This window comes from Epinephelus moara, chromosome 17 (assembly GCF_006386435.1).
Source record: "Epinephelus moara isolate mb chromosome 17, YSFRI_EMoa_1.0, whole genome shotgun sequence".
NCBI classification, from domain to species: Eukaryota; Metazoa; Chordata; class Actinopteri; order Perciformes; family Serranidae; genus Epinephelus; species Epinephelus moara.
Window position 1 is genome coordinate 11,219,489 of NC_065522.1, and position 15,371 is coordinate 11,234,859.

General features: G+C 40.7%; 1 protein-coding gene across 1 annotated transcript in view; it reads right to left on the bottom strand.

Moving 5' to 3' along the window:
* The window catches only part of fgf11a (fibroblast growth factor 11a), a 122,167-nt gene that overhangs the window by 34,062 nt on the left and 72,734 nt on the right, over positions 1 to 15,371 (bottom strand). Inside the window, exon 4 of the mRNA XM_050067111.1 lies at positions 1,132 to 1,235. Coding sequence (XP_049923068.1) covers positions 1,132 to 1,235 — 104 coding nt within the window. The remainder of the gene's footprint in view (positions 1 to 1,131; positions 1,236 to 15,371) is intronic.

The following is a 15,371-nucleotide window of genomic DNA, read 5'->3' on the forward strand; positions in this document are numbered from 1 at the left end:
TGCTCTCTTCTGCCATGGCGAATTGAGTAAACTCTCATTACGCCTTCGCACGGCGCATTTAAGGGCGAGGAGAGGGGCTCATTTGATTGGTGTGATGTGTGTAAAACCCACTCCACGCCTTCTCTCCTCCCTCTTTCCGACTTGCGCAGGTAGGAGGGATGGAGGTGGGAAAGAGGAGTAGCTGCGCCAGCGCGCACAGTGTGCCAAACCTGCAAAATCCGCCTGGCCCGGTCTGCAAAACTAGAGCCCTTTGAATTTTCTTGTGCAACTGTGTCATGTTTTTTGGAAAGAGACATTGCTGTTGAGTTTAAAAAAAAAAAAAAAGAAAAAAAAAAAGGGTGATTTGAGCACCACAAGCTGAGTGCCATCTAGTTCCAGAGAAGGCAGACATCTCTACGGCCGATATCTCCAACACTCTGCAACTCACACCAAAACAATCTAGACTGATAAATAGCACTACAGGTATGAGGAAAAATATGTATTTTTAATTTTGGGGTGAACTGTCCCTTTAAGTAACATATACCTATCTATATGGGAAATTGTCATAACATAAAGACATTTATTGTGAATGCAGACTGTGGACAATATACTATCTATAAATGTTGATCTGGTTTATCTTGTGTTGCTTAAAATGGCTACAAAGTTTATGCAAAATGGAACCTGGGTGAAGCAGATGAGATTCAAATGTTTATATTTTCATATATTTAAAGGAGAAGTAGTTATCACACTGGATGATTAAAGAATTTCGGAGCAACTTTATCATAATTTTTTTGCGAATTACCTTTCATAACTGCAGAGATCAACAGTGTGTTCAGTTACAGTCCAGGTTTCAGCTCTAATATGAGAATAAATAACAAATGTTCTGTTACTTTTAAAAGCAACACAAAGTGGTGTGTAAGAGGCTATTACACACATCCATCTACTGTAAGTGATGCTGCCACACAGACTGACTTCAAAAGCTTTCATGGAACTCCAGACGTTTCTGCATTACTTCAATTTCAACAAACTCTACAACGACATTCAGAATGTCACAAGCAAAGCCACTGATGGAGTGGCAGTTTTTCAACCAGGGGTGCTGTAATAAAATCAAGTCTTTAAAGGGTGTTACTGTATTGTATGTGCTGACCGTACCGAAGTGTAGAGGTAGCCCTCGCTGTTCATGGCAACGTAGAGCCCTGTCTTGGTACTCTGGATGGCCACTATCCTGAGCCCCACAGGAATCAAGTTGAACTGCACTGCAAAAAAAGAAAAGCAGACAGGGAGGACCGGTGTTAGAACAATCATTCTCCCTCTTAAACGCTCACAGTGCTTCCTCATGGCATAAAAAGACAATTGCTTTCCAGCTGTCTCCTATTTCATCCTCCCTGTTGTACAGTATTTCTGTCAGAGGCGAGTGTGAAGTGTGTGAAAAAGAGAGAGGCAGAGGCAGGGAAGGATTAGGAGAGGGAGATTTAGGAGGAATAAAGTCTGGTTGCTGGTACACCGGAGGTCAGACAAAGCTGGGAGTGACTGTACGGAGAATTCCCCCGCTGGAGAGAGAGAGATAGAGAGAGCATGGCTCAGCAGAGAGCTTTAAAAATACAGTACATTAGAAAGTGACATCACCCGAGCCTGCTTTGAATTCATTTCCTCTGTCCCGACACAGTAAACAGCACTTTGTAATGCACTTTGTCCGATCCCCTTCATATGAAACCTTGGATTTCTTATGTGCATAGCTCTCCATATAAACTAACTTTGACTCAGCCACTGGAGCAGCACACACACTGTGTGTCTGAGTGTGTTGTCGGCAGTGGCGTCGCCTGCATGTAATTTGTTTAGGTGCTTTTCTGTCCATGCAAGTACAAATACATGCCTGTTCTAGCTTGTGTGTGTGTTTATCCTTCTAAGACCTCTTGAGTGTGTGCCATCTATATGTGCCTTATAGGATGTGACATGGTGAGTTGAGTGATGCTGACAAAACGGCCTCTGGCTGCCAGCTGCTCCGTGGTCAGTGTCATCATGACCAAATGCTACCATGTCCCTGAAGTGTTAGGGTTAGATCTGGGATGAGAAACACAACCAATACACAAAGACGACTGAACACATAACAGCTATGCTAATTACATTATTCAAAGCAATATTTCATCATGTTGGCAAACATGCTTATTTGCCAAGAATTAGTTGAAAAATCAATACCACTCTAAAACCACAGCTTATAATTCTTGATGCCAAGGGCGCCTACACGCTGTATGACTTTAAAGGTCGTCAGATTGCTATGCTGATCACATTACATGGCTGTCTGTCTCACCATGGGGTATCTTGAAGTTGTTGTGGTTTGCACATTACAAAAGTGATAAGCAGCATGTTATAACACAATATAAGACATTTCACTGAGAGAAATCTGCAAAGTCTGTTTGGTCAATAAAACACATGCGAGAAGTGATATGGGAAAAGACGCAAGACCACATGCAAGACAGTAGTTCTTTCCTCCAAAATAGATGTTCACAAGAAAATGGTTATCCAAGTTGTTTGTGTGCTAATTTGCAGCGAAAAACCAAGGAAGAAACATAACTCCTTCTCCTCCTCGCCCAATATTTCCCACTCTCATTGGCTTTAGGTTGTTGCTACTGTCATTGCTGTTTATAATAAATTTCAGGCTACAGAATTTGGACTCGCAGACAGGTCCAGATATTTAACCTGATATATAAATCTTGGGCGTCTGCGACACAACAGCCCATATTTCAGATTGCGTCTTTGAAAATTCATTCATAGTGATTGTCACTCATGGGTGCAATTTCCTCTGATCTGGTAGAATAAAATCATGTTGTGTAAACTCGGTATAAGCTAGATGACCTAGCAGCTCCAGCTCTGTAGCTTACAAAGCTAAAGAGTGGGTAAGGGTATTTCCCAAAATGTTCTATTACTTAAATTCCCATTAAGAAATGTTGAACTATTCTTTTAAAATAATGGATCAAGCTTGAAATATTAATAATTCTTCACATTTTAAACAGTAGTTTGATGAAAAAAAACAAAACAAAAAAAAACCCATCTCCTATAGGTCTGACAACGATTTAACCTTTTGGGACAAAGGTCAATATTTTGAGGGTTCTGGTGTAGCCGAATATTCGGGCCAAGACTTCCTCTTCCATATGCTGGTCATTGTGTACAGTCTGATTAGCAACTTGACACAGGAGAATAGGGTTGGAGTTGAGAGGCGGTTAATCTTTACAAGCAAATATCTGCATGTGAATGCAGGTAAACCAACTTACTAATACATCTTCGTCAGAGGAGAGCAGATAGGTTCTGAGATTTTATTTCAGCCAATACATTCCCCATCTTTTGCTCTCCACAGTAACTGTGTACCTGCATGCAACCGAAGCCCGCTCAAACATGATTGGTCAGCAGTACTTGGACTGAACACAGAACAGAACAAACAAAAAACTTCCAATACCAGAATCTTTTCTGGTTGCCTACAAATTCTGCATTCAAATGCAGATATCTGTTTATAGAGATTACTTTTTTATTCAACCTTAATTTAACTAGGAGGTCCCTTGAGATAGGAATGTCTTTTCCAAGAGAGACTCGGCTAAGGCAGAACACCAGTCACAGTTTAAATAGAAATAAAACACAGCAGACGGGAAAACGCAATCATAAAAAAACAAGACGGAGGCTAAATTCAGCTCACACAAAGCAGTTGCATTTCTAAGTTACCTGGATGTAACTTAGGTGATTTAGATGTAATTTGCTGTGCAGATTATTTGAAGTCCAAAAAGTAAAGTAGGAAAAGGCTTTTTACCCCAGCTCCGTGCAAACCCTTGAAGCCTGGTAGCAAAGCCACCTTGTGGGACTAAGCTGAAGACTGCCAGAGGTCTACGTCAGGAGATTACGTACAGTATATAGATTAAGTTCACCCAGTATGGCCTTGTACACAAAAATGTACAAATGAAGTTGTCTACATGGACTTGGTGATGGCCAGTCTACCAAATCATAACACCCACCATTATGAATACAGAAACCGGAGCAGGTTATAAATATGCTGGTACCTCCAACATAATAAATTGGCTATAAGTAGGCTATTTTTAAAGTCAATACCAGATAAACCTGTTTTGTCATCAGCATTTGTTTACATTCTGGTCAGAAACACCAAAACCAACATCTTTGAGATGCAGTTTGCAGCATAAAGTGACAGCGTGGTTGTCAAGATGACGGATCTGTTATATGGATGAAGAATTAAGTCTCTGGAGCATGTTTTAGATTCATGGAGCCATTAGCTGCCATTAAACAAATCAATTTCACATCAAAAGTTCTGCCAACATAATGGATGGAAGTTAAGTTATCAGATGGAGATAGAAAGTCAATGCTCGCCATGATGAAAAAATAAATACATCAAACTAAAACCTTGTCAGAACTACTGAGTTTTGAAGTGAATTATTTAAACTTCAAGAAAATGTTGTTTTTATTGTCAGTAATAAAACCAAAAGAACATCATTCATCCTCTTTTCAAGGAACATTCTGTTAGACAAGTTCTTCCACATAGGATTTAAACTTGCAAAGTTTGATTCTATTTAGGCTAAACAGGAAGAAAATTGTATGTGTTTCCTGCCAATATGAACATAGTCATATTTTACAGTTATCTCACGGTCCACCACTCCAGTATGAATGACACCAAACACAGTACAGATAGTGGTGTGTGTCCACTTTGAATGTGCAGATGTAGGTAATGAAAACTGCCCATACTTCTTTCTCCCTCCCTCTCTCTCTATCTTCAGGGCCCTTACTTCTATTTGCTCGATCGATCCCTGCATCTCAAACAGTCGCTTTTGCAAATGAACAAGGTGTCACCAAAGGCCGCGGCCGGGATGACAAATAGAGCGGGGCGCGCACACATTGCCTCCCTCCTTCTTGCCCTTCTCTCTTGTTTCCCCACTCTTACATACACCTGCAGCCTTGCTGTGGCGTTGATGTCCCAGCATAACCTGCTGCACGCCGAGACACACGCCGGGTTCTTGTTTAAATACTGGTGAGCTGGAGTGGAAACATTAAAAAGTCAGCTGGAGAAAATGCTTTCAAGCAAGCCATGTTAGCTTAATTAGCTAGTTAGCTACAGATTTTCCGACTCACCCCTGTTATTGCAGACTATATGCTGTGCAAGAATGGCAAACTTGGCAGGCGTAGCAACAGTAACAGGGCTTAGCGAACGGTCAATTACTTCCTACTTCCCACTCTCTCTCCATTGTCATTTGTTTCCTTCATCTCTTTCTCACTGCATCAATCTCTCTTTATTTTCCCTCCCACGAAAGAGTTTGCTTCTTTTCTCATCCTCAATCAAAAAGAGCTTTTCTTATCAAATGGATCACATAACTTTCTGGCTGGGTAATAGAGGCGTCCCATCTCTCTCTTGTTTTCCCTTTCCCCTCATCCTTCTCCCTCTCCCTCTCCGTCCTTCGTTTTTTTTTTCTTTCTTCTGCAACTCACAGAGGAGGTCGCTGGATTAATCAAAAGTCTTTTGAGGGGAGAGACAGAGGGAGGGGAAGAAGGAGAAGAGGGGAGGAAATGAAGAGGAGGGAGGAGGGTGTTGCCAAATCAATCCCACAAGTCAATTTGAGGCTTGAGATCATCTGCACAATAAATAAACAAGGAGAAAGTGGAGATGGGGTGAGAGAGAGGAGGAGGGGGGAGAAGCAGTTGCAGGACACGGAGTTAAGCTGTGCAGAGGGCATCTGCAGGCCTGCACACTGGGCTGCTGCTCTGCAGGGTTGCATTGTGTAGCCCAGTTGGTCTCCACTGGAAAGAGAAGAGGATTATAGTCATCTGTGAGAAGTCACACAGAGTTTAACTTCTGGACAGGCACCAGCCGTCCTTTATTCTATTTCCTGTTTGAATGAAGCCGACTGGGTGAAAGCATTGTGGTGATAACTTCGGCATCTAAAAGGGAATTGTCTGCTGTCACTCATGTTGAATTGGCTTAACAAACTGCAGTTATTGGACTCGGGCAAGTTCTCTCTTTGGGGTGGTCAGTGCATCAACAAACAGAAACCTCAAGCTGAAATATGTGAATCCTTGTTGTCAATGACAGAATCATTACTTTTAAAATAGAGTTCCCCTCACTGGTTACTGACAGCCTTGTAAGTTTGGATTTCTTTTCTATTGGCTCAACATTACAGTAGTTACCATAACCCAATTCCATACTGCATACCAGTATTATATTGTATGTAGGTGGTTGTGTGATGAGTCGGCATGTGAATCAACTGTCTATCTCACAGTGGAATTGTCACAGCAGTGGGAACATGTACTCATGAGGGTGCTAAATGTCTAATTTTACACAGAATTGCTTGGTTTCTCCGGATAAATTATAATATATTATATAGACTAAATAACAACAACATAGAGCGCTAAATACTTTATGAACTTAACTTTGTCAAAATCAGCAGGAGGAGACAGGAAACAGCCATTAGTGGCTTGTGGCTGGCATCTCTTTCTCTTTACAACCATGAAAAGCAAGCAGGCTAAAGCCCTATTGGCACGGGACTGTTATTACCTGGGGACCTCTGGTAATTTGTAATAAATGCGGAGGTCGCCTGTGATCTTAATCTCATGCAAATCTGCCATGTCTGTAATGTGTCATGGAAAAATTCCACCACAAAGTACCTACCATATTTGGCCAAACATAGCTCATGTGATAATATTAGTCCCATGGGAAAATGCATCTCTGTGATTAGGGGTTGTATTTAGGTTTTTTTGTTTTCTCTGTGTCTTGTTTCTGCCTCTCTCCTGATTGAGAGTTACAGGCTGCGTTGACAACTATAAATGAAAGTTTTGACAACATCTTGGGTGCAGGAGGCTCATTTCATCATACTGCATGGTGACCTGTTCATGGAAAAAGCAAACTAAAATGAATCGATCTTAAAAGATGATGAGATGAATATCGTGACAATGTGTGGCAGAGCCAAGACAGAAGGAGGTTGAAACTGTACATCACTGCTGGTGGTAGTGTTTCTGTGTTTTGTAAAGACTCTGAGCATCATATCTGGGGGGGATTATACCAGTAAATTCAAGTCAAATACAGACTTCGCTTATCAAGTGTGAATGCGCCGCACAAACCACATATGTAGGGGGGGTAAATCCCAAGGTCCCCAGGTAATACAAGACCCATGCGAATAGGGCTAAAGAAACCAAATGAGGTGATGTGGTCTGTCTGTCTGTCTGTCATCACACACGTATCCTCTACACACAACAAGCAGTGTTGTCCATGGTTCTGAAACAACAGCTATTTTCTGTAGATACAAAAGGCTGAAACAGAAGGGGCGAAAAATATAACAGAGGGGGGCAAGCCCCTTGAAAACCCTTTGTAGCACCAGGTGTCAAAAATGAGAATATTGATCAATCAGCACAACAAAAAATAAATAAACTAGAAGATCGGAGATCGCAGACCTCCGCCAAGCAGCTCGGATTTCCCACCATTTTATTATTTTATCCACTTCACTTCAACCGATCACCACCAAAATTTTATCATCTGTTCCTTGTCCCATTATCAACCTTTCCTGAAAATTTCATCAAAATCCGTTCAGAACTTTTTGAGTTATTTTGCAGACAAACAAACAGACAAACGCCGGCAAAAACATAACCTTCTTGGTGGAGGTAATAAATAATCATAATGATAAAAAAAAAACATTTGAAGATTAGATGAAGACAGGCAAGACTTGACCGATGACATTCGACTACGTAAATTCTTAGTCTGGGACGACACAGACTTACAGACTTACACCTTATACAAACCACACAGTCACAGCTTTCTGTATTTGCAGTTAAGAAATACATGTATTTTACCATATGCTACTAACAGATGGGGAATAAAGCAATATGGACGCTAACTATTGTCAACCAAACTGTAACTTCTGAATGCCACTGGTAACTACACTTAACAAAGCCAAAGCTCAATCAGTTTGAATACTCAGGGCCCTACGCAAATGATATATGGCACATGGTCTAAATTGCATGGCCCAAGTGCATTAAGGTTGTGTCCAACTCCACTGTGCTTGTTAAGCTGTGCATAATCTGGATGTAAAGTAAGGCGCAAGGGGCTAAGAGGTTGTATGTAGTCCCTTAATTAATCCCCAGTCTCTTAATAAGACCAGGTTTTAGTGGATCAATTGCGCAATCGCTTTCTGCTGCCTTGAGAAGGCAATCTGCTAACAATGCGCCTGATTTTCTGATTCCTCATTTTAAGACCTTTCCATCCATGGTCAAAAAATGAGCACAAGAACATTTGCTGATTACAAAACGTGGGTGCTGACCATGAAAATGACAACGGCATCAGTCGGAAACTAGCAGTGACTAGCAGTGCTTTGTTGCTAGGAATTATGCCTCATTCATGTCATATAGAACAGATGGCAGAAAGATTTGTATGTTTACAAAGTAGCAGCATTCAAGTCATCGGACAACTCAAGACCATTGTAGGTTTGCAGAGACGGTTAAGTAAGGGGTTAGAATAACATTCAGAAAAGCTTCCCACTTTAAGTTTCCCTCAAAGTTTCCCGCTATAAACAGTACTTCCGAGTGGAAAACCGGTAATAACAGTCACTCCAAAATGACACAGATTAGCCATTACTATGTAGTCCAGTGGGGACTTAGTCTTGAAGGGCTATACAGATACAGTAGGAGCAGATATGTCTATGAATATGAACTGAACAATAATGTGGCATTTGTACCATTTAAAAAATATAGATAAAAAACCTAAACTTGGTAAGGCAACAAATCATAATTATCAAGCTTAATATATGCTAATGTTCCATACTAATTACAATGACTTAAATATTCCTGATTCAATTACAGTCCCTTAACTTAAAACAACATCTACATCCTAAAACAAGACAGCGCACTGCACTGGGATCAGTACAATGACACTTCAGTTGATAAAAGCAAGCTGATTTGCATTTGCAACAAATGAAACAGCCTCTCTCCGTTCACACACTGTCATTTGTGTTGTAAAAAATTAGCTTTAAAGACTCAATAGTAGATTAAATGACTTGTAGAGGAGCTGCACGCCTGATTTCCCTCGTGGTCAATGACTCTGATGACAAGACAACTACCTTCACTCTCCCGTTATTTAACTTCTACCTCTTCCCTCAGGCTTTCCTCTCCATAACCGATTCCTCCGAGCCTTTATCTGTCTTCCTTTCAGTCCATCTGTCTCCTCCTCTCTTTCCCTGGTGCTTTCTGTCTTTTCACCCCGCCTTGTCATGAATTAACAACCTTTTTCTTATCTCACTCTGTGTTTTTTTATACGTCTCTCCATTTTTCTCCCTTATTTGTTCCCTTTCAATTCCCTCTCTCCATTTTTCTCCCTTATTTGTTCCCTTTCAATTCCCTCGCCGCCTGCTGTCGTTCTCCCCGTCCTGTGAAACCAATACTTTTCCATCCGCGTCCATTCATCTTTGTCCTATTTTACCCTGCAGCCTTCTCTGCCTGTCTCTTCATCACTCTCTCTTCTTGTCTCTGCCTCCCCTACCCTCACTTCTCCTCGTTTGGTATTCTTCATGCTCTCCTTCTCATCCTCACGAGCCCGCTCTGGTACTCTTTTACCGTTCCTCCTCATCTGGCTGAGAGAGCATTTCGCTTTCGATGTTCACATTTCTTCCTCCTTGAATGCTGTGGCTCTCGCACACAGCAAAGTTTCCCTCATCTCGTCTTTCAAGGCTTTGAATTTCTCCCTCTCTGCCCTCTGCGAAGCAGCGTTATCAAGCACATGGGGAAAGTTAGACAGAGAGAACGAGTGGACTTGTTCCAAAGAGATAAGTCAAATTTCCCTCCAACAGTGGGAGATGGTAATTACAGTGGATAAAAGTCAAGGAATCAAGCTTTTCCTTATGGCTTTCTGATGTACACACTGAGAGTCGATAGCTTTCATCTCTCTCTGTCGCCTTTTCCCCCCTTTTTGCTCCTCTTCTTCTCGTCTGTCAAACTATCTGTCTTCCTGTCCCATTCTGTTTTTTTCCTCTCTCTTCCTCTCCAAGAAACAGAATTCAGAGAGACCAAATCCACTGTCAATCAAAACAGCAGCTTCATCCCTCATCACTTGCTCCCTGCACTTATTCCCTCCATGCTTTCATTTGTGTATTTTTTAATCTTCCCTCAGCTCCTTTGATATCCATTTCTTTCCCTGTCTGTTTCTTAATCTGTCTGTTTAGTGACAAAACCCTCCAAACCCATGTTCTGTCCCTGTCTCATCTCCATTGCTGCTGCCACTTTATCTGTAGTCTGCTGTATTACCCCATATTTGGCACTATCACACACCTCATGTTGACATCTACTTGTGAGCTTTCCATGCACCAACCAGGGTTTAGCTTCATTTGAGTCACTTATGGGTTTGTTTGCTTATGTATATTACAAGCACTGCCAATCACAAATCTAAATAAATAATAACTAGGAATATCTATTCCAAACTTTAACTTTGACTGTTGTTTATTTAGTCCTGAATATTTAATGTTGTAGAGAAATACATTTGAATCCAAGTTTTCGGCAGCTTTAAAGCTCTCTCTCCCAACCACTTGGTTGGCCTCCAAGGGGCCCTACAAAACATCTGATAGGTCATCAGCAACACTGCATACATATGCAACACTATATTTATTATTACTGTGTGTTTATTGTATTTATATTTTTTTGTCAAATGTTCCTCAAGTCTCAGGCCTGTAAAAACTGCTAAGGTGAAACTAGGGGACACAAACAACACTCTATGGTTGACCTGCATAGACACTGTTTATCATGTCATTCTTAAATCCAAGCGGATGTTTGTGTAAAATTTTAGGAAATTTCCTCAGGGCCTTCTTGAGATATCTAATGCAAGGTCACAGTGACCTTTGACCAACAAATTCAAATCAGTTCAGCCTCGTCTTGAAGTGGATGTCTGTGCCAAATTTGAAGAAATTTTCTCCAAGTGTTCTTGAGATATCACATTCACGAGCATGATATGCACGCAAGGTCACAGTGACCTTGACTGTTTAACCTTCAATCACCAAAATTTAATCAGTTCAACTTTGAGTTTGCCAGAATGAAACATATGAAGTAACAACGTCCTTGACCATTAACCTATAACCCCCAAAATGTAATCAGTTCTTCCTTGAGTCCAGGTGGACATTTGTGCCAAAATTTAAGAAATTTCCCCAAGGTGAAAAAATAATGCCTCTGGCCACTGCTATTGCTGATGCGGGGGCATAATAAAAAAATAAATAATCTATTTTTTACTCATTGTATATAAACAAGGGATGAGCAATATTACTTTAAAATAATAATATGATATTGCAAGTCATTTTTAACCCTTTCCTTGGCATACTGAACTAAGAAAAGAACAAGACTTTGAGAGGTTGAGACCAAGTCAAGACTTGACCAGATCAGTGCGAGTCCCACACTGCATGACACACTTACAATAAAATGTAGAACATGCAAACCATAGGGACTCCTCAACCGGTCTGAAAGATCCACATTCCCATAAAAGAACCCACATGAAAATGTGTATGTGTAAGTGTATCATGAGATATGTCTTAATAAAATAATGTCAGAATCAGACATTGAAAAGGGGAAATTTATGTGTGGGTTTTCTATGAGTGAGCAAATATAAACACTAAGGAGCTGAAATCAACTTAACAATCTTAAATCATTACTCCTTTTTTGCACTGGCAATTAAATGATATACCCACAGTTGTGGTCCTGACCTAAATATAAACCTGATGTCGTCTTTGTCTAAAACAGAGACAAGTCAGAGTGAAAATGGCATTGATTCCAAGATGACAGTGAGACCTTCAAAAGGTGATCTCGAGACCAAGACCGATCTTAAGTACTACGACACTGCTAGCACTTGTTTCCACTGATTACAGGGAGTTGGAAGTCAGAGACTTGCTCAAATTAAAGCCACAATGTGCACAATCTGGAAATTCCTGACTATAGAGCCCACAGTTGTAGTATCAAAAAACTACAATTTACCACTTCAGCCATCAGAATGATTTGAAATAATGATACAATTGCATTGAAATGCTATATCTTATGGGTTGAATCACATACAGAGTTTTCAAATCAATCATTTTTAGCAGTCATTACCACACATTTATTGTAACAAGGAAAGGCAGACACTTTCAACTTAGTTTTAGTAAGCTGCATTTCACAATGGGCTTAAAATGAGTGTAAACCTTTCCTCTTGGAAATTCAGGGTTCCAAAAGGGTTCTTCCTGAAGGGCTAAGGGTTCAACCCAGAACCATTTGCTTCTGAAGACCCCTTTTTAAATAATGGGTTACGCAAGGGTGATTTGTTTGACTAAAGGTCCCATTAAGAACCCTTTTTGGAAGAAAGGTTTCCTGAAGGATTCTTTGCAACTTTATTCATAACTTTATTCATTTATTTATTTTATGTGCAAATAATTCTAACTTATTTATGTTTACGGCATATGTTGGCACTGCCTGTGCGTGCCTGCGTGTGTGTGCGTGTCCAATGTGTGTGCAGTGTGTTTAAAGTATGAATGAATGACATTTTATCCCCTCCTTTATTATTCATTTATTATTTTCAAATGAGTTCCATTTTATTCTGTGCGTTGAATTTTGTTGTATTCATTTGCAGTGACAATAAAAGGAATTGAATTGAATTTAACTAAATTGACATTCTCGCTCAAAGTGCTGGAGCGCCCTCTGGTGGAAAACTTGACCGCTCGTAAATTTGGAGCACTGTTGGAAAATACTTTTCGGTTATTCAGAAAACCAAACTCTTGGAGCCGAGCACACTCTGGGAACTCTGTCCAGGGAGACGGAGCAGCAGAGCACCAAGCAAAGCGTAAGTGTGATTAACTTAATGGTTTGTTAACTCGTGTAGAAACAGGACGCTCTGTTATTTCAAACAACTGCACTCTCACTGTAGTGTAAAGCATAAGATTGGATTAACAAACGCACCCTAAGGGTTCTATCAAGAACTGTTTTCATCCAAAGAAACCTTTTTGGGAGAATAGGCTCTTCAAGAATGATTGAAAGCATGAATGTTCTCTGTAGAACCTAACATAAGGGGTTCTGGATGGAACCTTTTACAGATGGTTTCAAGGTTCAAGGTATCTTTATTATCCCCGAGGGGCAATTTGTGTCACAGCCAGCAGTTAAAACATTTTTTAGGTTTTAGATATAACCCTTTATGTTGGGTTTTAGGTAAAATGGTTTCAGGTGAAACACTTATAATAGGTTCTATCCAGGAACCAAAAAGGGCTCTTTTATGGGGACAAGAGGAAGAACCCATTATGGTTCTATTTAGCACATTTATTTCTAAGAGTGTATGACTGCTTAAAAGTTAGGAAACAGCAATTAAAATCTAGAAGTCTACACAGTATTCAGGAAGATGGTTGGCAAACTGTAAATAAGATGTGATTCATAGTAAAGTGGCTAAAACGTGCAAAACCACCAGCATAGTCCTTTAACAGCATCTTCCTCCCCAATAAATAGATAATAAATCTCAACTCCCTCACCATACTCGTCTCTGCTGCCTTCATTCCTCTTCCAGCTTTATTACATAACAGCCTGGAAGAGCCAAGAACAGAGAAGGAGAGAGGAGCAGGGCGGGAGGAGGGGGGTGGCAGCTCCTCTGACCTCCCACCAGAGGGGGGAGACACAGTGATTGAGGAGCCATCAGCTGTGTGCCAGCTGCTCCTCCTGCTCCCCATCGCTCCCTCCCCTCTCTCTCTCTCATTCCCTTTTCTCTCTGTCATCCTCACGTTTCTCCCCTCCCTCTCACTTCCTCTCTCTTCCTCTGCCAACCTGCCTTGTCTCGCTGGCTCAGTTTTCTCTGGCGTATTCCACCGTGCCCTCTTTCTCTTTCTCCCCTCTTCTCTGATCCTCTTATTCTCTGTTTCCTTCCTTTTGTCACTTTTTTTTTTTTTGCTTTAATATACAGTCACTTCCAGCTTCATGACAACTTCCTCTATCGCCTAGTTATGGAAGCCCTGAGGGAACTTAGTAAAAAAAAAAAAAAGAGTGATAAAAGTATTGCAAGGCCATACAAAAGCCACACTCGTCACTTTTTGTTCTGTTACATCCCCTCAGGGCTTCCATACCTCCTTCCAACTTTTGTCCCAACACCAACCTTTCCTTTCCAACTTTGTCCCTACACCAACCTTTCTCTTTCAATTCTTGTCCTGACGTCAACCTTTCTCTTCCAAGTTCTGTCCCTTCACCAACTTTTCCTTTTCAACTTTTGTCCCTACACCGTTTTCATTCCAACTTCTGTCCCTACACCATCCTTTCCTTTCCAACTTCTGTCCCTACACCATCCTTTCCTTTCCAACTTTTGTCCCTCACCATTTTCATTCCAACTTTTGTCCCTACACCATTTTCATTCAAATTTTTGTCCCTTCACCAACCTTAACTATTCAACTTTGTCCCTTCACTGACTTTTCCATTCCAACTTTTGTCCCTGCACCAGCCTTTCTCTATAAATTTTTGTCCCAACGCCAACCTTTCCTGTCAAACGTTTGTCCCTAACCTAACCTTTACTTTCCAACTTTGTCCCTACACCAACCTCTTTCAAGTTTTGTCGCAACACCAGCCTCTCTCTTTAAACTTTTGTCCTTTCTAATTGTTGTCCCTTCACCAACTTTAACTTTCCAACTTCTGTCCCAACACCAACTTAACCTTTCTATCTTTTGTCCTTTCACTAACTTTTACTTTCCAACTTTTGTACCTACACCAACCTTTGTTTCCACTTTTGTCCCTACACTTACCTTTCCTTTCTAACATTTGCCCCCACACTAGGGCTGTCAACGAATATTCTAAATACGAATTTAAATTCGAATTTGAAAAAAAAAAATGGACCTTCGAATGTGAAAATTGATATTCGATTGTGGAGAAAAAAAAAAACACCACCGCAGCTGTCCTCTTTGCGAGTGGGCGTTGGCCTGGGCCGCTGCACTGAACGAACTGCATGACGGGTCAGAGAGGGGGGGCGAGCGAGAGGTCCGCGGTCGTTTATAATGTAATGTTATAGATAATTGTTTTATGTGTTTTAATGTGTACGTATGTAAAGGTTTTCAAAGACGTTTATGTTGAGATAAAAATACCTACAAGTAGTTATGTTTCCTTATATTAATACATATACAAGTATGTTTCCTTGTATTAGTTTGCCCTCTTGTGGACATGATGCGAAAAAAAGAAAAAAAAATCGAATGGTTCGAACCTATGAGTTATTTTTAGAAGGAATATTCGAATGTCATTTTTGAGCAATTTTGACAGCCCTACCCCACACCAACTTTTTCTTTCCAAGATTTGTCCCTACACCAACTTTTCCTTTCCAACTCTTGTCCCTACACCAACTTTTCCTTTCCAACTCTTGTCCCTACACCAACCTTTTCTATCCAACTTGTGTCCTGACACCA